This window comes from Myxine glutinosa, chromosome 14 (genome assembly GCF_964187855.1).
Source record: "Myxine glutinosa chromosome 14, kmMyxGlut1.1, whole genome shotgun sequence".
Lineage (NCBI taxonomy): Eukaryota > Metazoa > Chordata > Myxini > Myxiniformes > Myxinidae > Myxine > Myxine glutinosa.
The window spans coordinates 48,089,680-48,111,385 of record NC_136274.1 but is presented as its reverse complement, the minus strand read 5'-3'; the positions used below and the strand labels follow the sequence as shown (position 1 = coordinate 48,111,385).

The window sequence follows — 21,706 nt, the reverse complement described above, 5'->3', positions numbered from 1 at the left end:
CACGGACCACCCCTGGGTGAGTGTGGTCACGTGTGTTTTTGCCACCCACACTTGTGTGGGAGGGCACCGCGTTCATGTGCCACCCGCTCTTGGTTGTGGGTGCTGCCTGTCCGTTGCACCTTCCGCCACTCGGTGTAGGGTGGCACCATGTCTTTCTGCGCCAGGCATCACAAGTTGTCAGACACCCTTCACTTCCCGTGTGGGGTTGTGCGTTTTCCTGAGCTTGGTATGGACCCCTGCACTTTTAACGAAATATAAACAGTATTCCTACTGCATCTGGTGCCATACCTTTGTGTCCCTTAGCCACCTGGCTGCACATTTAACGAGCTATAAGGTGTATTGCTATGCTCCTCGCACACTTGCCTTGGGCACTGCTCCCATTCCCCTTGTGGATCACTGGAGCCATATGTCTGAAAGCACTCGTGGTAAATCTTGGTGCACATGCAGATAGACTAAGGCCTTGGAAAACTGCACAACTGTGGATGAATGTCTTTATTGTGCACAATTGCCCACAATCCTTTGAACGCCGATTGTGTTAGTCCTTGCTCTAATTCTCTTTGGCAGGTATCCGCAATATATGGCACTCTTTCTACACGTGTCCGTTCGCATCCCGTCACCCCTCGCATATGCCGTGTGCTACGAGCCTTTGGTGATCCCATTGTGTATCTCGCGTACCCATGCGTGTGCATCTCCTTTCATTCCACGCTTTCAACATGCACCCTTACTTTGGGGTGCTCTCTGTCCTATAAGTGCAACGATGTATAAATTGCTTTTATATATTCTCTCTCGCTCTCTCCGCCATGCGTACGCACCTGGTGGTGGACTTCCAGGGTTATTTGCAGTTACAGGTTTCCCTTGTCCATATACCTGTTAACATACTCTCGTGTTACCTCCACAGGCAAGTTCTTGTCCAGTACTAACTGGGCCATGGGGTTTCACTATACAGTATACAAAAAGAGTCCAGCACTTCATTACCTCCACCATCTGCGATGGACATAGATTGTTTTCACCCCTGTATGTTTGTTGTTTGTCTGTTTCTTCTTTTGCGAGCAGGATATCTCAAAAAATTGAGGATGGATTTGGATGAGATTTGGTGGGCAGGTCGGGTGTGTGACGAGAACGAATCGATTCGATTTTGGTGAAGATCCTGATCCGGCCTCGAGAATTTAATTTTTAAAGTGATTTTTCACCATTGAGAGATTTCCCAAAAACTATATACAGTACAGGTATAGCATAATATTCCAAAAAGTTATTATGCCCGATATGTTGTACTGGGTCAGGCATTGCGTGGCGTAGGTATGCGCTCTACCGAGTGCCCTTCTTGTTTTATTTTACCGTATTTGTGAGGAGCTGAAGCTAGTTGGCCTTATGAGTGGAATCCACAGTGTAAATGCGTTAGTGATGGTGGAGGATTGGATGGACTGTTTGCATGTGGAAGAATGAATATGTGGACATTTAGGATGTGGTGGCTGGTGTGGGTGTATGTATAGTTGGGCTTTCAATTTCAGGAGGAAGGAACATCTGAGCTATGGAAAAGGATTAGTAACATGATAGTAGTTTTGACTTGCACTTCCCAGAATTTGCATTTTGGGATGAACCTCTGTACATTATCCTGGCTATTCCCTACTCTAAGCTTAGTTTAAACTGTCAGTTGGCATATGATGGTCAATGGTGTTGTATCTTTATTGCCATAACGCCTGTTTAACCATAATGCCATAACACCGATACGTTCCTCTCATCCAAAGTAAAGTAAAGTTTAAAGATTCTTATCGGGAAGATGTGACCTGTCCTCTATTCAGAACAATGCAGGACCAATTCCCCTCTTGTAACATCGTTTTCACAAGTGTAACAAGAAAAAGAGCAATCAGAGATTGCAAACCCTCGCCAGGATGTATTTTCAGTGGTTTTTAAGGCTTTTGTGTTAAAACAAATATGGCGGCCGAACCACGTGACCGATGACGTCAACATTATTTTTTTCCCTAAACTAATTTATTCCTAGATTATGCTCAAGAAATTTCATCTTGATCGGATGAAGTTTTGTACTTGTCGAATTATGAAGTCATAATGGAGGCACCTATGATATTAACATATTTTATTCCCAATGGAGAGTTCTTTACAATGAGCCATGTCTCAATTTTTTCTATTCAGCGCTTTCGGAGATATCGAGGTGCAAAGTTTTTTGGTTTTTCCAAGATGGCGGCCGAACCACGTGACCTATGACGTCATAATTCTCATTAAAACATTCTACAGGTGGAGTTTCACCTATGGTGAAAATTTCCTGTCGATCGGACCAACGTTTTTTTTTGTTTGTTTTTGTATACAGAGTCGAGGCTCGTGAAAGAGCTAACATTTTTTTTTTTTTTTTTTTTTTTTTTTTTTTTTTGTATACTGAATCGAGGCTCGTGAAAGAGCTAACATTTATTCCACAAACAAATCAACCAGACAAACAAAACATACAAAAAGAGGGAGCGGAAGACAAGATGGGGAGAGATGGGGAAGCACACAAACACAACATTTGAGGGCAGGGACATCGGGAGATGTGTGGGAGGCAGAGGGCCTGGGGGGAGGCAGGATAGGTATAAAACGAAAGGACACCAAGGACTTCCAGGAAAGAAGACAAAAGTCACCTCAAAAAAGTGGATTTGGGGTGAAATTAGCGGGGGTAGAAAAGATAAAGGTTTTGGATTGGGGAAGATAAGAGATGGTGGTGAACAGCCGTTTTAAAGACCTGGAGGGAGGAGTGGGATTGAAGAGAGTGAGGGAGTTTGTTCCAGAGGTGGGAGAAAAGAGGAATGAAGGAGTGAAGGTGAGCAGAGAGTCTTGATTTTGGTAGTTTAACCATAAGAGGGTTGCAGGCAGATCTTGTGCGACCTGCAGGAATATTTGGGGGACAGAGCCCAGAGAGAGCTGGGAGAGCAAGGCCGGAGAGGAGTCGGTAGAAGACGGAAAGACCACCAACCTGCCTGCGGTGAGTAAGTGAAAGGCCCTCGGAGATAGCGTCATCGCGGGAGATTCCAATGATTCTGAACGCTTTGGTTTCAACAGCGTGAAGCCGAGCTAGGTGTGAGGCAGGAGCACCAGCCCAGAGGGGAGAGCAGTATTCCATTGAGCTGCGGATGAAAGCCTTGTATGTGGTGAGGAGCTCAGGTGTGCCAAGGAAGGACTTCGCACGACGGAGGATGCCCAGTCGGCGACTGGCTTTGGAGGCCAGCTTGGAAATGTGGTTTTCCCAGGAAAGATCAAGGCAGATAGTAAGACCCAAAAGCTTGAGTGACAGAACTTCTTGGAGAGGATTATTCAGAAAGTAGATGGGAGGGTTGTCCAGTCGGTCTTTTCAGAGAGACATCGTAAGAGTGTGAGATTTGTCAGGATTGAAAGACATGTTCCACTTGTTTGCCCAGTCTGTGATTTTGTCCAGGTCTGCAGAGAGTGAGGAGGCTGCAGACTGCCGATCTGAGGGATGAGGAATGGAGCGGCAGAGAGTGGAGTCATCAGCAAAGAGATAGAGGATTTTCAAGAGAGTCAGAGAGATCATTGATGAAGACCAGAAAAAGCACAGGGCCCAGAACACTGCCTTGGGGAACTCCAGCCTGAACAGGAAGAGGAGATGAGAGAAACCCATTCAGGGCCACGTTGACTACGACGAGAGAGGAAGTCCGCCAGCCATGCGTGGAGATTTCCATGGATACCAAAGGAGGAGAGTTTGGTGAGCAGAGCGGGGTGCCAGACTGTATCGAAGGCACGTGATATGTCGAGGGAGACAGCTCTAATTTCCTATTTGGCATTGAGGACCTCCATCCATTGTTGAGACAGCAGAAGCAGCATGTCCAGAGTAGAGTGACCTGGTCTGAAACCAAATTGATGATCAGAGATCAAGCCATTGGAGAAGAGGAAAGATTTCATATCCGAAGCAATGATGGATTCCATGACTTTGCTGATAATTGGGAGAAGGCTGATTGGTCTGTAGTTGCTAGGATCTGTTTTTGCACCTTTTTTGTGCAAAGCGGTGATGTTGGCTGATTTCCAAGCAGATGGCAGTTGACCTTGAGCAAAAGAGAGGGTGAAGAGAACAGAGAGAGGGAGTGAGAGCGGAAGAACAGGATTTTAGGACCCGTGGGCTGATGCTGTCAGGTCCAGTTGCAGAATCAGAGTCGAGTGTTGACAGAAACTTTTCCACCTTGTCAGGAGGAAACGACACAGAGTCCAGGAGCAGCTGGGTACGACTGGGTACGGTGGGTACAGAGAGGGATGGGGTTGGGACACAAGATTTAGAGGCAAACACAGAGTTGAGGCATTCATCTTTTTCACGTGCTGAGTCAGCTGTGTAAGCTTTATAGGTTTGAGGTAAGGGAGGGGTTGGAGGGGGAACAAACACCAGAAACAGATTTGACCAGACGCCACCAGGATTTGGAAGAGGGAGACAGATAAGAGAGTTCGGTCTTGAGAACGGAGAGATATTGTTTCCTGGCTCTCCTGAGGGTGGGCACACGCTTGTTTCGGGCTTTGTGAAAGGAAATGAGATTTCCTTCCGTTGGATTTGCTTTCCAGGAGACGAAGGCAAGTTGTTTCTGGGCAACAGCCTCACCACAAGATTCCGTGTACCATGGACGGGAGGAAGGGTATGACACCTGAAGACGAGATGGGATAAATCTGTGCATGATAGAGAGCAATTTACTTTGGAGGAATTCCCAGGATGAGTTGATGTCAGAGGTGGTAGAGATGGGAGACCAGTCCAGATGATTGATTGCTGCTTGAAGACCGTGCCAGTTGGCCTGAGTGAAATATTGGAGCAGAAGAAGAGCAGCAGACATTTTCAGGGAAGTTAGTCATAATCAAGTCCAGAAGAGATGCTCCGTTGACTGAGATCCGGGTCGGGAAACTGACAGATTGTGTCAGTCCCAGTGAGTTGCAGAAGTCCTTTGCTGAGGAGCCATGGCTGGTGAGAGAGGTACCCACACCCAGCCAACTGGCATGGTGACAATTGAAATCACCACATATGAGGAAGAGAGAGTTAGGATGAGTAGACAGAAGTTGGTCCATATTATCAGACAGCGAGATGTAGATGGAGTCATCACTGTTTGGCGGACGGTACAACACACATATGAACAAGAGGTGGGAGCTAAGGGGAAGCCGTAGCCAGAGGTATTCCTGGTGGTGAGGTGGAGAGAGTGCAGTGCAGGGCGAGTGAGGAAGATAGTTTTTGATAAAGATAGCAACCCCACCTCCAGGACGAGGCTCAGGTCTATCCTACCGGAGGAGGGAGTAACCCGGGAGAGATACTAAGGAATCAGACATCATGAAGGAGGAAAGTTTCTGTTAAGCAGATCACGTCTGGTGTGACAGAAGCAACCTGTATGGAGAGATCAGTTGAGTTTGAACGAAGGCCCCGGATGTTTGAGGTCCATACCGTTAATGAAGAGGAAGGGGGAGCATCGGATACAGAACAGGGGGGAGGAGGGGTAGGGTAAGATGTGGAAGAGGTGGAAGAGGTAGGGAGAGCTGTTGGTGTGTCAGAGATTTCAGAATAGCTCGGAGAAAGGGAAGGATGTGGCGGACAAAATATTTGATGGTGATTGGGTGAGGCACAATGAGGTGTTATTTGAGGAGGGGGAAGAGCGAGGCAGAAGGTTGGGGGAGATGGAGGTGAGAGTTGGAAGGGGGAAGAAGCGGGGAGGACGCTTTGAGGAGGGGGAGTGAGAGGGGGGAAATTGAGAAGAAATGAGGGTGGGGAGATTTGAAGGGGAGGGGTGAGGGGGGAGTTTAGGAGGGAAGGGACAAGGGGAGGGATTTGAAAGAGATGGGATTTGGAGGGGAGGGGGGAGTCTAGGAGGGGAGGGGTGAGGGGGAGCCTTGGAGGGGTGTGGGGGGAGTTTAGGAGAGAAGGGGCAAGGGGGGAGATTTGAAAGGGATGGGTGATGGGGAGGATTAGGAGGGGAGTGGCAAGGGGGAAGATTTGGAGGGGAGGGGTGATGGGGAAGATTTGGATGGGAGGGGTGAGGTTGGATTTTAGAAAGTGTACGATTAATGGGAAACGAACATTTATTGCAAAATGAGTTTCTTGTGACCTTCGAGTCAAAAATACGTTTAAGGACGCTGGAGGGAGGATGGAGTGCAGGAGAGTTTAGGGAATGTAGAAAAGAGGCACTGAAAGAGATGGAATTTTTTTTGGGGATGAATCGATTTGGTGAGCAAGTCGAAAGCAACCTTTTGAAGAAGAAGAAGAAAAAGGTGTTATAATATACGACGGAATACAGAACTTGAGGGGAAAGTGTAAACATTTTAAGGTTAATAACAGTGAACGTTAACAGTGAACAGTAATAACAGTAATAACAGTGAACGTCGTTCTAAGAACGAATAAACGAATGAGAACAGAGAAGGAAATGTTGTTTTTTTTAGTTGATTTTAAACAAGGAAGTAGGCTGTGGGGTGAAGAGATTGGGAAAAGCAGAGAACGAAAGTTATTGGAGCACAAACGACGGACCGCTGAGAGGAAAACAAAGCCTCGAGGTTGGACACTGTACAAGGCCTCAAAAGACACGACACGATTTAACACGATTTTCTATACAGGTATGAAAGATTTGCACCGAAAATCTTCCTCGGGACACACGATACGTACAACACCATAAAATAAATACAGTTATAACGAAAATACAAATGGGAACAATTACTTAACTTCGATTTCGATGGAGAGTGTTGACAGCTGCGAATAAATGAAAACCTCGCCGGCAAGACCGGAAGCGGAAGTCCGGTTGCAGAGAAAATCGTATTTATTCTGTGCGGCCAGACAAACAAATGGACTCAAATGCAATACCCTCTCCTCTGGCGAAGGTAATAAAAAATAGGAAGCTCACCTGGATCAGGAGCAACAGTCACTCAAACCCCTTCATACCCTGATATTTTAATGCCGTGAACAAACTTTGGTACATCATGGGCAATGAAAGTTGTGATCAGGTTTCATTGAAATTGTGTGCGTGGTTTTGGAGAAGAGAAAAAAATACCTATTTTTTTAGGGGGTGGGGGTCAAAACACCCCCGTAGTTCCCGTTTAATGGGCGCAGATTTTGAGGCGGTCAATGCCCGTCAGTAGACATCAGATATGAAGTTTGGGGTGAAGTTTCATCAAAATTGTGTGTAATTTCAGAGAAGAGAGCACATACCTATTTTGGGGGGTGAAACGCTTCCCTTCCCTTCCCCTCCCAGCACACCCCCTTAATGAGCGCAGATTTTGATGCGGTTAATACACGTTCGTTAGGCATCGGATATGCAACTTGTGGCAAAGTTTCATCAAAATCGTGTGTTTGGTTCAAGCAATAATGACTGATGTTTATGGACTCGCTCACGCACTCACTGACTTCCCTACGGACACTGCTCGATCGCACAAGCTCACCGGATTAAAGTACAGATGAGCTAATAAATGTATATGATCTTGTTTACCAGGCTGACATTTGTTAAAAATACGTGTAACTCTGAACATCAGACACAAAAGAAGGGAATTCAGGATAAAAGTAATTGTGTATGAAAATGCAGGTTCCACAATTTTCTTCCCAGTTTTCACACTTTTTATTTAATTACCTCTATCACCAAAGGTGGACAGAGGTCATGTTTTCACATCTTGTCTCTTTGAGCATGATATCTCAAAAAGTTGTGGACGGAGTTGGACGAAACTTGGTGGACAGGTTGGGTGTGTGACGACGACAAATTGATTCGATTTTGGGGTAGATCCAGATCCGGATCCAATATTTTTTTTTAATTGCTGAAGTAATTCTTCACAATTGAGTGACAGGGCCAACAACTATATATAGCATGATATTTCAAAACGTGTGGATGCATTGTGACAAAAATTAGTGGATGAGCTGGTTAGGTGACAAGAACCAGCCCATTCGATTTTGGTTCAGGCCCGGATCCAGATCCGGCCCATCAGTGTTCAAACTTAAACATAAACATAAACTGTTCAACCTGGTGGAGGTATGCGCTCTACCGAGTGCCGTTCCAGTTTTACTTGTATTGCTCTGTTAAAAAGCAATCCTCTGACCGATGTTTGTTTCCATATGTTGGGTTATCCAATGGCATCACAGTAGAGTGTAATTGGCCATGACGTGCCTCCAATGACTCAAACATCTTGCTTGTAAATGGGGAAGTGTTATTACCCTGCGCTCGCAAAGCGAAAAGCGGGGTTAAGCATTCAGGTGCATACGTGTGCCGTGTGCCGTGTCTGCATTTAAATAAAATCATTTTCTCGGCAACCGTTGGTCCAATCGACATGAAATTTTCACCATAGGAGGGCCTCCTTCTGTAAAATATTTCATTATCATTATGACGTCATAGGTCACATGGTACAGGCGCCATCTTGGAAAAAATTTGCACCTCTATCTCTGAAACCACTCCATGGAAAAAATTGATACCTCGGTCATTGTCAACAACTCCCCATGGGGAATAAGATATGTTAATGATGATGTCATCAATGCCTTCGTTATGACGTCATAATTGGACAGGGACAACGCTTAGTCTTATCAGTTTGAAATGTATTGAGCGTGATCTATACAACAATATAATGGAGAATATAAATTTATGATGTCATCACTCACGTGGTCTGGCAGCCATATTGGATCAAAGAAAAAAAAAAATGTTCAAAAACAGAAGAGTTGGCTCGCAACAAGTTGACTGCGCAGGGTAAGAATTCTATGAATACCATCTAGTTTTAATTAGTTACTAGAACCAATCAGGACAGATCGCCACTAATAACGCCACATGATAACGATCACAGGATACTCAACTCGAGGTGGCAGGAATTTATAATATTTGTTCAGGGTGCCGGAGATAACTCGCTTCCTCTTCGTGAAAGATGCCGTAACATATTTAACGACTAGCAATGACCAGTGCTGATAGACGGGTCTGCCACCTTAATGTCCATCCGATGGACGGCACACACATTGATCTGTTGTGTTGGCCAATAAATACCTGACATTTATATTGGATGTAAAAAGAGCCTTTTAACAATTTTTTTTAGAATATTAGCATATTGTCGCGCGGACCCTTCGGTTAAGACCAGGGAACGCGGATGGATCAGAACGGATTTACTTGAGGCGACAACCAAACACGGATTCGGCTATAAAACGCAGGAGGAAGAAGGGAAGTGGAAGCTGCCGTAAAAGCACGTACCTGTGGAAGGCAAACAAACTCAAACGGCACAAGATTTGCAGGGAATGGAAAATAATACAAGGGTTTATTTGCAAAGGTCGGGACAGGGAAACGTGATATTAAATAAAAGTCCTAAATTGGGATCCCACACACCTCACTTCAGAAACGAGACACAGGAATGAGTTACGAAAAGAATTGTCTCGTCGTGTAATGCAAAATGTTCTGTGGGTGCGGCCTTCTCGTCTGTAGTCTTGTCCGTCGTCCAACGCGGCTCCCTCCGTCCGCCTCCGAGCACCAATCCAAAAGCACCACGTGTCCAACGCAGGCAAGCGAGCTCCACACAAGGTCGGTCTCCAACACGAGGCACAAAGGGACAGGCACGGAGAGATTGCAGGAGGAGAGAACAGCGTCCAGGAGAGGAACAGAGCCAACAGGAATCCAAGCCAAGCGCAGTGCGAAGCACGATCCAAGCCACAAGCGAAGAGAAGGATCCAAGTCGAGCACGAACCGGGCGAAGAGAGCTAGCTTCAATGTCGTCTCTGAGAAATAGCTCTCGAATCGGTTCAGCGCCCCTTATATCACTTCGCCTGGTGACGTCACACCGAAGCTTCTCGTCGTTCCCCGAACGTTCCAGCATCTTTCCTCCGATGAATCCCCTCCTCAGTTGCATCCTCGTGCCTCCGGCGCTGATTGGCTGAGGTTCGCGCCTTCCGCGCCAACCAATCACAGGCTTCCTTGTGGTGTTGCTGTGCAAGTTCGCGATGCGTCTGATGGTAGCTATCATCGGTGGTGTCCTGGCCTGGTTTCCTGTCCGTTTTCTATCAAAGTCATGGTAAGGGAGGGGAACTAATTAATGTGTGCACTAAAGGGCCTAGCTAGTGTTTATATGAGGGCGCGTTGCCATAAGGGACAAGGGTTTGATTACCAGGTGTGACACACAGGGGTTTATCTTAATCCCTACACTATCTAACACTCGAACATCCTGGTATGTTCAAAAGCAGACATCTTAACCCGACAAACCGGACTAAACACACAGAACTTATTACAGGTAGATTCCCTATCGCAACAGTCGAAGCATGTTACCTATTCAGATCTGCCTGACTCTAGATATTGCTTTACCCTACCGACATAACAATATCTTACGAAACTACCATCTCAGGAGATTACATCAGCAAGCGAGGTCTCATTCTTTTTAGGTGTCCACCATTTTCATGTGTACATTTACATGCATGAAGTGCCGCACGCTTTTTGTGTAAAGGTCGTTGGTGGAACTGCTCAGGATTTTGTTCTGCTTGCTGACGTACCACGAGAGCTCGATGGAAATGAGCCTCATCCGACATAATGAGTCTCCACAAACCTGTCATCTCCGTCGCTCATTCGAGGAAATGTTGCATGAAATTCTATCCTTCGTTTATCAACATCACTAAGTTCATCTGGATCCGGACCGGAACCAAAATCTATTCGGCTTGTTCTTGCCATGTACCCAACTCTTCCACCATGTTTTGTCATAACTCGTCCACAACTTTTGGAAATATCATGCTATATATCGTTTTTGTCCTGATTTATCAGTTGTCAAAAATCACTTTGGAGATTAAAAAAACTCTTATCTGGATCTTCAGCAAAATCGAATCAATTCGTCCTTGTTACACATTCAACCTATCCACCATGTTTTGTCCGAATCTGTCCATAACTCCTGAATATCCTGCTCAGACAGACAGGAGAGAAAATATTTCAAACACAGAATTTAAAATGCTGTATATCAGTTATTTGTTGGCCACCGTGAAGTTGGGTCGAGATTTGAACCCAGGCAAGATACCACTAAGAGTCTAGGCCCTGTCATCAGATACGAACTTTAAAGCACAGCCTTTTAACGTATTGTTAAACTTTACAACAAGTCTGAATTATTTAATCAACCAATGGTATGTTGTTGTGAATATGTCAATATCCATTTTTGTGAATCGACTAAATTGTAATATCGTGTTGCAAGAAATGCTTATCCCTTTACCAGGAAAGTTGTTTTTGATATAATAACTGATATATTTGGTCTAGAATCAAATTCATTTGGTGACACTTTGGGAAACTTCACACACAGTTGAGTTACAAAGGAATTGATTTTTGTAGTAGCTCGATGCACATGCATGAAATGTGGAGAAATCAGGAGTGAAAGGCCATGGCTCGATTTTCTTCTTCCTCATTTTCCTTTATATGGGGTTGAGGCCTTTATATGGGGTAAGGCCTAATGATACCAAGCTGCTGCTGCTCTGCCTTTTGTATGATACTCCTTTATGTATGATATTCCCTTTATTCTCAGCTAACTCTCTCCACTCTTGCGCCACCCCCACCTTGATGACATTCCTCCTCGTACAATCTTCCCATCTCAGGTGAGGTCTACCTCTTTTTCTCCTACCTTGCTCCCTGAATCCATCTGCTTTCTTTGCCATTCTCTCCTCCATCCGCACCAGGTGCCCAACCCACCTCAGCCGGGTCTTTACCATTCTCCATATCAAGCTCATCTTCTCACCGATCTCCTCACTCAGTTTGTCCATCCTTCAATCTACCCTCTTCACCCCCACTATCATGGCCTCTGTTGTTGCTTCTTTGCCAGTGCCACCCTCTCCAGACCGTAAAGGTAGGCTGGCATTGCACAAGACCCCAGAACCTTCCCTTTCAATTTCCTTGATATTTTCCTGTCCTCCACTTTCGTCCATGCGCATGCACCCACCCGTATCTTCCTCCACCTCTCTGCCTCTGAACTACCATCCTCGGTGACCGTTCCACCTCGATACTAAAATATTCTTGCCTGCTCAATCTTCTTCCCTTCTAAACTGATGTTCAGTTCTTTTCTCTGCTGTTCGACACACATTACCTCGGTCTTCTCTAGGCTCCTTCTTGATGTGTCTCTTGAGCGCCTCCTGAATTTCCTGCCTGCTCTCTGCCATAATAGCTAAATTGTCTGCATACATTTCTTTCGTAGAATGCTTCCCTGCTCACCAGTTCCGTCGCCATAATAAACAGTGATGGATTGAGTGATCCGATGTTCACGCTGAACCGATGCTCAGCCTCTTCAATCCGATGTTCACGCTGAACCCTTCTGACAACCCATCAGGCATTACCAACCAAAACTCTTCCCTTCATTCCCTCATACGTACCTTCCACTAACCTAACTTCTGCTTCCAGCACTCGCATCCATCTCAGCATTGCCATCACCATCTCTCTCGGGACTGTCCTAAGCCTGCTCAAGGCCCACAAACCCTAATACCATTTCACCTTCGATCTCCAACCTCTTCTCCACCAACTACCTTAGTGTAAACATCCCATCTGTCACCCGTCTACCCTTTCTCAACCTCTTTGTTCTACGCCCATTTCCTTATCGACCCTTTTCCTTATCCTCCCATCCAGAATCCTCTTTAGTAATGTCATGACATGACTTTAGAAGCGTGATGCTCTGGTACCATCTTGAATAGTTTGGGCCGTTATAGTCGGCAGCACTGCTCAGGGTGACCTGCTAGATCTGCTATCCTCGCCTGTTATTGTCATCGATAAATAGATTCAAATTCTGCTCACAGCAATTAACAGCAGTTGCCGGAATCTTGCTCCTGCCAATATTTCAATTCTCCCTTGCCTCTGACTGGCCAAATTTTATGCTGGACAGACTCCCAAGCCTGTTTAGTTGCCACCTCAAAAAATGCCTAGCTTGCAACTGCAGTATTCAAATTTACCAACTAAACTCCTTTGAGCTGATTCTAGGTAATCATGTAATTTTCTACCCAGAAACCCAAACATGAGCTTGGGTTAGAGCGTGATCCTAGTTCTGCAACTGGAATATTCAATCTTTCTGATGAAACCCTTCGGAACTCGTTCTTGGCACTCCTAGAAATTACTACCCAGGAAACTACTGATTAAGTAACCCATATCACTTTCAATCATTCTCGTTAGTTTCGTGCCTTTCTTACTTGACACCAACTGCCTTTCAGACTCCTTGTTAAATTACTTCTGTCAATCCTGGCCCATTCTATTGAATGCTATGCACATACTACTCATCTGGATGTACCAGTCCAGTCTAAAATGCAAATATTGTGCTCTCGCTGCAGTAAAATTTTGCCATTGGTCTCAAGAAATATTTATGCTCGCAAGAAGTGAACTGGTTGGGTCATGAGAAGGCATGGCCACATGTCACGTGATTTCCGTGAGTGTAATCTGCAGACATGGAGATGCACATTGGTATGGCATTTCTTCTCTTAACGTGCATCCTTCATATGCGCTGTACTATTCATCTTCTTTTTTAGCAGCCACTATTATCCCACCTTGTGGGGTCGGCTGGGTGAAGCTCTTGGGCCGAGATTTCACGAACCGGCTGGCCAGACCTGACATTCGACTAGTTCGGGCCGGAACTTGGAATTTGGCCATGGTTGTGGCGATAGCTCGCCTACTCTTTGCGAAAGACACCCTGGGATCTTTAACGTCCACCAACAAATGTTGGCAGATGGGACTCCCAGATTAAAGTCCATCCGAGGGATGGCACATGTTGAATCACCCTGCCTGTAAAACACCGAACTGACAGTTTTTATGGCTGGGTCAGGATTCAAACCCAGGCTAGACAGCTTAGAGGGGAGTGTGAGTACCTCTAGGCCATCCTGTCAGCCAACTGTACTGTTGCCTGTGGATAATTTGAAGTACCGATCTTCTACAGTGGTGAGAGGCAATCCGTTTCAGACATGATGGGTACTGAGGAAGCATGTCGACAATCTCTTCATGATTACTGCAAGCAACGCTCTTGGATAGCAAATTTTTCTGTAACAAATGCTTGCGCTGTGTCCACACAGACTTACTCCATCCTAATAGATGGATTACATCCAGACGGATTGCATATCTATCTTGACACTGGAAGTTTCGACCTACTAACGTGTTTACATATATGACTGCTTTTGAAAATTCAGATTTGCTCTGGATAGACCTGTGTTAACACACCAACGCATTCAAACTCTTTTGCTTTTTCATCTCCTTCCTCTTTCTCCCTCTTGATGTCATCTGCATTAAATTTGAATAACTTTGTGCATTCTAATTATGTAATTGCAATCTTACCAGGAATTAACTTGTTGTGAAACTCCCAAAATCCATGTTCGCTGCTCACCTCCATTCATTTATTTGCATCTCCACTCTTTATTCTCTGATCTCCTCATCCTCTTCCCTCTACGGATTCAAGACAGCTGTTCACCACTATCACTACCATCACCATTCACCCCCATTCCTACACATGTTTAACCCTCCTCAAGCCCACTCCTCCTTTTCCAGGTCATTATCTCCCTCACCCTGTTTTTGGTTTTTTTTTCTTCATTTTTGTTTCATTTCTTTCATCCCTGGTTTCTTATTCTTATTATTATTATTATTCTTATTCTTTTCTTCTTCTTCTTATTATTATTACTTCCACCACCAAAGGTGGATGGAGGTTATGTTTTCACCCCTGTCTGTCTGTCTGTCTGTCTGTTTGTCTGTTTTTCTGTCTGTTTTTCTGTCCGTGAACAAGATGTTTTAAAAACATTGTGGACGGACTTGGACGAAATTTGGTGGAGAGGTGGGGTATGTGACACGGAAGAAATAATTAGATTTTGGTGAAGATCCAGATCTGGATCCGATAATTTTTTGAGTGATTCTTTACCATTGAGAGATAGGGCCAAAAATGATATATAGCACAATATCTCAAAAAGTTGTAGGTGAATTCAGACGAAACCTGGTGGATAGGTCATAAGTGTGACAAGGAAGAATTGGTTCAATTTTGGTGATTATTCAAATCCAGATCCAGATCAGAGAAATCTTTAAGTGATTCTTCACCATTGAGTGATAGGGCTAAAACTCATACGTAGCACAATATCTCAAAATTATGGACGGATTCGGATGAAACTTTGTGAATGAGTTGGTTAGGCGACAAGAGCAAGTGATTCGATTTTGTTTCAGGTCTGAAACCAGATCTGGTCTATCGGTGGGATACAAAACGTAAAGGGTAATTCCATGTTGTCGGATAGCCTGGTGTCGGCTTGATGGTTAGTGTGCTGGCTTGGGATACTAGGATCCTGAGCTCGAATCCCGGTCGATTGTTGAATTAACACCAGGTTGACAGCCTGTCATCCTTCCGAGGTCGGCAAATTGAGTACCAGTTCACTGGTAATTCCCTGTGTGTTGCAAGAGGCGACTAACAGGGTTGGTGGCAGGAAGGGCATCCGGCCATAAAACATCGATTGCTTCAAAAAGGGGACCACGGTGCCCGAAAAAGGCCAACCCCCGCTCTGCGGGGAAAATGTCCTCTAAAGGTGGTATATATATATATATGTATACTTCATTTTCCACAATATTTGTTACTTCACCAGGAAACTCCTCCTCCTTGCATCTCACCAGTACCCAATCCCCTACCACAATATTTATTTGCTCAATGTTTTGAGGTGCTTCATGTGTTTGCACATCTCCATCTATTTCCCTTTCAATGGAATCTTTAGTTTCACGCACACGAACGTCGAGCGTTGGATCGATGAATAGTAATCTTTCACGAGATTCTGATACTTCCCACGCGGTCTGAGCCAATGTAGTTTATGTGTTCAAGTACCGTCGCCATTTCTTCTTGTTCTTCTGCCATTGCACGGCACTTGGTTGCCAACCCTGGCTGTGCAGACCAGTACAACGCAGATATGTTCAAGATATTGAGCCGAGGTCACAGTACGTTACATCTACGTATGTTGGAAGCAACCTTCATCCATTCCACAGACCCTACATTGTGTCATCAAAAGGAATTTGTACATTCTCTCATTCTCTTTCAACATGGAAAGATTAAAGGTGTTTCCCCGACTGCTGTCCATGATATGTATGCAAATGGTGAGTCCTCGGCGTTTGGGGAACCCCATCCACCTCCCTCCAAGGTATTGGTGCAAATGGTGAGTCGTCGCTCTTAACTCCACTCCAGCCAATCGGAGCCAGCGATAGTGGTGACCGAGTCAACCAATGGGTGTTCAGATTACCAATTACGTCATGACTGATGAACCAATCGGTGTCGATCTTACAAAGATATGCTTATATATGCATGATCTTTGACTTTCTCTTGCTGTGAATTACCTTGAGAAGTACAGCACGAAAAGCTTCGGTTGTTCCTATTATGTCGTGTTTGTTTTCTTGTATTTTACAGTTCTGTAGTACCAAACATCTGTTCAAGTAAAACACTATAAGAAAAGGTCATAGACATGGTCACATATGCAGGCAGCTGGAAGAGCAAAGCTACGTATTAAAACTACAAAATGGGTGTAAAAGTCAATTAATTCCATGTCTGAAACTCTCCTTGGGACGCCTCCCCTTCTATTTCTCCCCACCGCTCCCCCTCCCGCCCCCTTTATTCCTTTGATTCCTATGATAAAAATTGCTTTGAGTTTGTCATTTTGATACGTGTCACTTTTCAGGAATGCATCCCTGACGGATCTGATTGTATTTGTCGTGTTTGTTTTCTTGTATTTTACAGTTCTGTAGTACCAAACATCTGTTCAAGTAAAACACTATAAGAAAAGGTCATAGACATGGTCACATATGCAGGCAGCTGGAAGAGCAAAGCTACCTATTAAAACTACAAAATGGGTGTAAAAGTCAATTAATTCCATGTCTGAAACTCTCCTTGGGACGCCTCCCCTTCTATTTCTCCCCACCGCTCCCCCTCCCGCCCCCTTTATTCCTTTGATTCCTATGATAAAAATTGCTTTGAGTTTGTCATTTTGATACGTGTCACTTTTCAGGAATGCATCCCTGACGGATCTGATTGTATTAGCATTAGGAACGTGTTGTTTAAATGTGAAGGAAGAGAAGCAAAAGTTGAAAACTTTAATTAGCAGCTTCTTTTTTTTAGAGAAACGAGCAGAGCTCATACATATTTTCATCCTGGGAAAAGGCCCTCATTTCACAGACACACAGAAGTCCTCTGCATAAGAAACTATGTGGGTATGAAAATATACAGGTGAGGTGGGTCAGGTGGGATAGAAAAATGATTGAGAAAAGGAAGGGAAGAGGAGATTTGACAATGTTTCAACATTTATTATTACTTGCAAAATCGAAGATTTTTCAAGTATAATGGTCGGCTGCGTTTGTGGTTCTGTCTGTTTGTCTGTTTGTCTATTTGTCTGTCACCAGCCTACAGGTCACAATTTTCAACCGATCTTCACGAAACTTCACCAAATGGTAGAGTTGTTCAAAAGCAAGAAGCCGATTGTTTTTGGGGTCAAAAGGTCAACATAGGCCAAAGGTCATCAACTTTGCTAAATTTCTAAAATCCTCAATTTTCATCTGATTGACTTGAAATTTGAAGAGGACTTGCATATCTGGTCACTGAATTCAACCACCAAGTATTTTTGAGGTCAACATAGGCCAAAAGGTCAACATAGGCCAAATTTCTAAAATCCTCAATTTTCATCCAATTGACTTGAAATTTGAAGAGGACTGGCATAACTGGTCAATGAATTTAACCACCAAGTATATTTGAGGTCAACATAGGCCGAAGTTCAAAAATCCTCAATTTTCATCCGATTGACTTGAAAATTGAACAGCATTTGCACATTGAGTCACTAAATAGGGAAACTAACTATTTTTGAGGTCAAAGATCAACTCGAAGTCAACCTTCCAAAATCATAATTTTTCATCTGAAAACTCGTCACTTTTATTCCTATTGACCCGAGCTTTGATCAAGATTGTCAATCTTAATCTTGATGAAATGGGCAATTTACTGTATCAATGGGATTTTTTTTCTTGGGGGGGGGGGGGGGGGGGAGGATTTTGCAAGTATCGTGCTCCGCATGACGTCTTCTTGGTGTTGTTTTGACAATACCTTAACCTCTATCTTGTCTCTTTTTCCAGGCAAGGAAATGTGAAGGGAAGCTCGAGTGATGATGGCGGTAATGCCCAGGCCTGGTCACACACACCAAAAGTTTTTGAGAGTGATGTCACACAGATCCTGGACAGTCTCCTCGCAAAATATGACAACAAGCTTCGACCAGGAATTGGCAGTGAGTATCCAACCAGGTGACTCGTACATGGCAAGTGTGGTTCATGCAATTGTAGACAAAAAAACCACCGTTTAGAGGCCATTTTTCCCCGCAAAGCGGGGGTTGGCCTTTTCGGGGACCGTGGTAGTTGTTGTTTTTTTGGTCCCCTTTTTGAAGCAATGTTTTACGGCCGGATGCCCTTCCTGACGCCAACCCTTTTTGCCGCCTTCAACGACAAACAGGGAATTACCAGTGAACTGGTACTCAATTAGCCGACCTCGGAAGGATGACAGGCTGAGTCAACCCCCCTGGCATTAATTCGGCGATCGACCGAGATTCGAACCCAGGATCCTAGCATCCTAAGCCGGAACCCTAGCCGCTAGCTCAACACCAGGGAATCAATTGTAGACAAAGATAATCAAATATTCCATTGGGATTTTTTCAATTATCACATTGGCTTTTCTTGTGGAAACAGGTGAATATTTCCTTTTTGAGGTCTTCTCTTTCGCGAATGACTATCAAAAACAATTTTGCAACCATGTTTACTTGTAAGCATCATTAGAAATACCTTTGGTGTATCTTAATACCTCATGCACGTGAGATGAAAAGCAGGGTTAAAGAATTGGTTCACTTCTGTCCATCTGTCTCTACAAACATCAGGCTATAATCGAGGAACAACTTGATTTCAATTTAATGTTGCATTTTTTACACGAATCAGAACCTGAATTGGAAAACATACCTGTAATTTTGCAGTACTAAGGCTCCAAATTCGAACCAATTGTGCATGAGCAGACAGGAGTGAGATATTTTTTTTTTTTTTTATTTATTTAAATACTTTGTGCCTGTCTGGCAGTCAAACAAATCATTTGAAATGGGAAACTTACTGTTTTTAAGCACGTCATAAAGGACACAAATGGCAGGAAGAACTAATGTAACGTGTTAAATAAGGTGGTGTAAAAGACGCTGCATCAACGGTGGTAAAGCTTCCGATTTTGTTATTTTTTTTTTGTATTAAAAGGAAAAAAAAATTACGACCTTTTAAAATCTCTGAATTTAATCCGAACTTTATTTCATTTGAATTGTGATTAAAGCTGTATGGGCAAAAATATTAACGCTGTATGGGCAGAGCAACTGAGAAGCAGCATTCATGACATCATGCCATGAGAGCAGAATAACTGTTTGAGATTCTGACAAACATGGCGGCGCGAGGTGCTGTATGGTTACCGTCACGTCTGGTATGCAAGTTTCAGGAACAAAATGAACATAGATCGTGCTCAGAAATGCAAAGCAGTTTCAAAGACTCTTCCTATGTCCCTTTTCTCAAGACTGTGGGGTAAGGTGTTCTATAAACTCTGGTTTTGATTATCGTTTCACTTTTGTTTTTTTCAGGGTGTGCTACAGTTGTTGAAACTGACATTTATGTGAACAGCATTGGACCTGTATCCTCAATCAACATGGTGAGTTTTATAGTGAACACAGTTGGCCTTGGAACCAAAACTCATTGTAGGATGAGTCAAGTCGGTCAGATAAACGTTTTGTTAACATTTGCACCTTTTATAAAGCAGTTTTGCACATTGTTTTTTTTCCGTTGACACAGCTGTACCACCAGGGTTTCGGCTGGGTGAAAAAACCCACTAGGAATTTGCCGAATTTGATTTGAAAATGTTTAGCCAAATAGAACATAAATGAGTAAAACAGAAGAAAACTAGAACGACACTCAGTAGAGCGCATAACCTCCGCCAGGCTGAACAGTTTGTTTTGTATCCACTGATAGGCCGGTTCTGGATTCGGACCTGAACCTAAATCTAATCGGCTTGTTTTTGTCACCGAACCAACTCGTCCACCAAGTTTAGTCATAACTCATCCACAACCTATTGAAATATCATGCTATATATCGTTTTTGGCTCTACCAGTCAATGGTAAAGAATCACTTAGAAAGATTAAAAATTATCGTATCCATATCTGGAGCTTCACCAAAATCGAATAAATTCGTCCATGTCACACATCCAACCTGCCCACCAACTTTCGGCCGAATCCATCCATAACTTTGAGATATCGTGCTATATATCGTTTTTTGCCCTATCTCTCAATGGTGAAGAGTCACTTAACAAATCTGCAGATCCAGATCCGGATCGTCACCAAAATCGAATTCGTCCGTGTCCCATATCCAACCTCTCAACTAAAATTCATCTGAATCCAGCCACAACTTTGAAATATCCTTTTCACAAGCAGACAGAGAGAGAAACAGACAGTTGTGAAAACATAACCTCCTTTGGTGGCAGAGGTAAAAATTAAAAGGGAAAAAAATTAAATTAAATAAAAAATTTAAATATATATTAAAATGAAAATAAATCACAAATGGAAGTAGTACTTAAATCATATGCTCAAACAACCATACAAATTGTAAAATATCCATCTCTAAATGATACAAGACCAAGACACCAAGGTGGTTTACCCGATCAATCAAAACCCACAGGTAGGTGAACCATATTGTGTACTAGTAGGGTCAATATACGAAGAAAATTCACCTAACCCCCAAAAAATTGATACAAAAGGTTTTTCAATGGATTCTGGTACCATTGGGCATGCTAAATAACATACTAAAAATCTAATAACATCTGACTTCCGGAAAAGGGTCATTTTCAAGATGGCGTCCAAGATGGCCGCCGGGAGCTTAAAATGGCCATATCTCAATTATTATTCAACCTAGAAAGGTGGTTTTGGTGTCTAACCCTAGGTTTTAGGGCCCAAGTAATCCAATTGAATCAATAAAATTACCATCAGTTAATTATTTATTCACAAGTCCAAGATGGCATAGAGGGGTCAATATATGGTTGAACCCCAAAAAAATTGATACAAAAGGTTTTTATACAAACACAAACAAGATTTATACATACACAAATACAAACAAAAGGTTTGTCCAAAAGGACAAAGTTCTCAGGCAAGAAGGAGGAGGTCCTGTCAAGAGATATCAATAAACAGAGACTGATCGGGATGATAAGTGATGAACTGAGAGAAAGGTATTGCACTGTGGTCAATGCACCTGGAGATGCTGACGTAGATATAGTAAAGGCTGCAGTGGAGGCATCTCTTCTACACACCACTACACTGATTGGAGAAGATACTGATCTTGTCTTACTCCTTTACTATGCGCAGGGAGACAGTAAGAGCCTTTATTTCAGATCAGACAAGTCCAAAGCTGATGGCAGTTTTAAAGTGTATGACATCAACCGTCTAAAAGAAATCCTCGGACATGACATGTGTTCTCAGTTGATATTCATCCATGCCATGACTGGTTGTGACACGACTTCTCGGATTTTTGGTGTTGGCAAAAAGACTGCTTTCCAGAAGCTTGTAAAAGGAGACCCTGTCCTTCGGTCTTGTGCCAACACATTCACCATCCCAAACCATACCACAGAGGTGATCGATGACCTTGGATGCTGAGTAATGGCTATCCTCTTTGGTGGCAAGTGCAAAGATTCCCTTGCAACAATGCGATATAACACCTTCAGCAAGAAGGTTGTCTCTGCTTCGTCTTTTGTAACACCCGAACGTCTGCCCCCAACT

General features: G+C 43.7%; 1 protein-coding gene across 1 annotated transcript in view; it reads left to right on the top strand.

The window, feature by feature from the left end:
* LOC137439700 (gamma-aminobutyric acid receptor subunit gamma-1) overlaps window positions 1-21,706 on the top strand; it is an 85,534-nt gene that overhangs the window by 1,035 nt on the left and 62,793 nt on the right. The window contains exons 2-3 of the mRNA XM_068135717.2: window positions 18,012-18,160; window positions 19,529-19,596. Of these exons, the coding sequence (XP_067991818.1) occupies window positions 18,012-18,160; window positions 19,529-19,596 (217 nt within the window). The remainder of the gene's footprint in view (window positions 1-18,011; window positions 18,161-19,528; window positions 19,597-21,706) is intronic.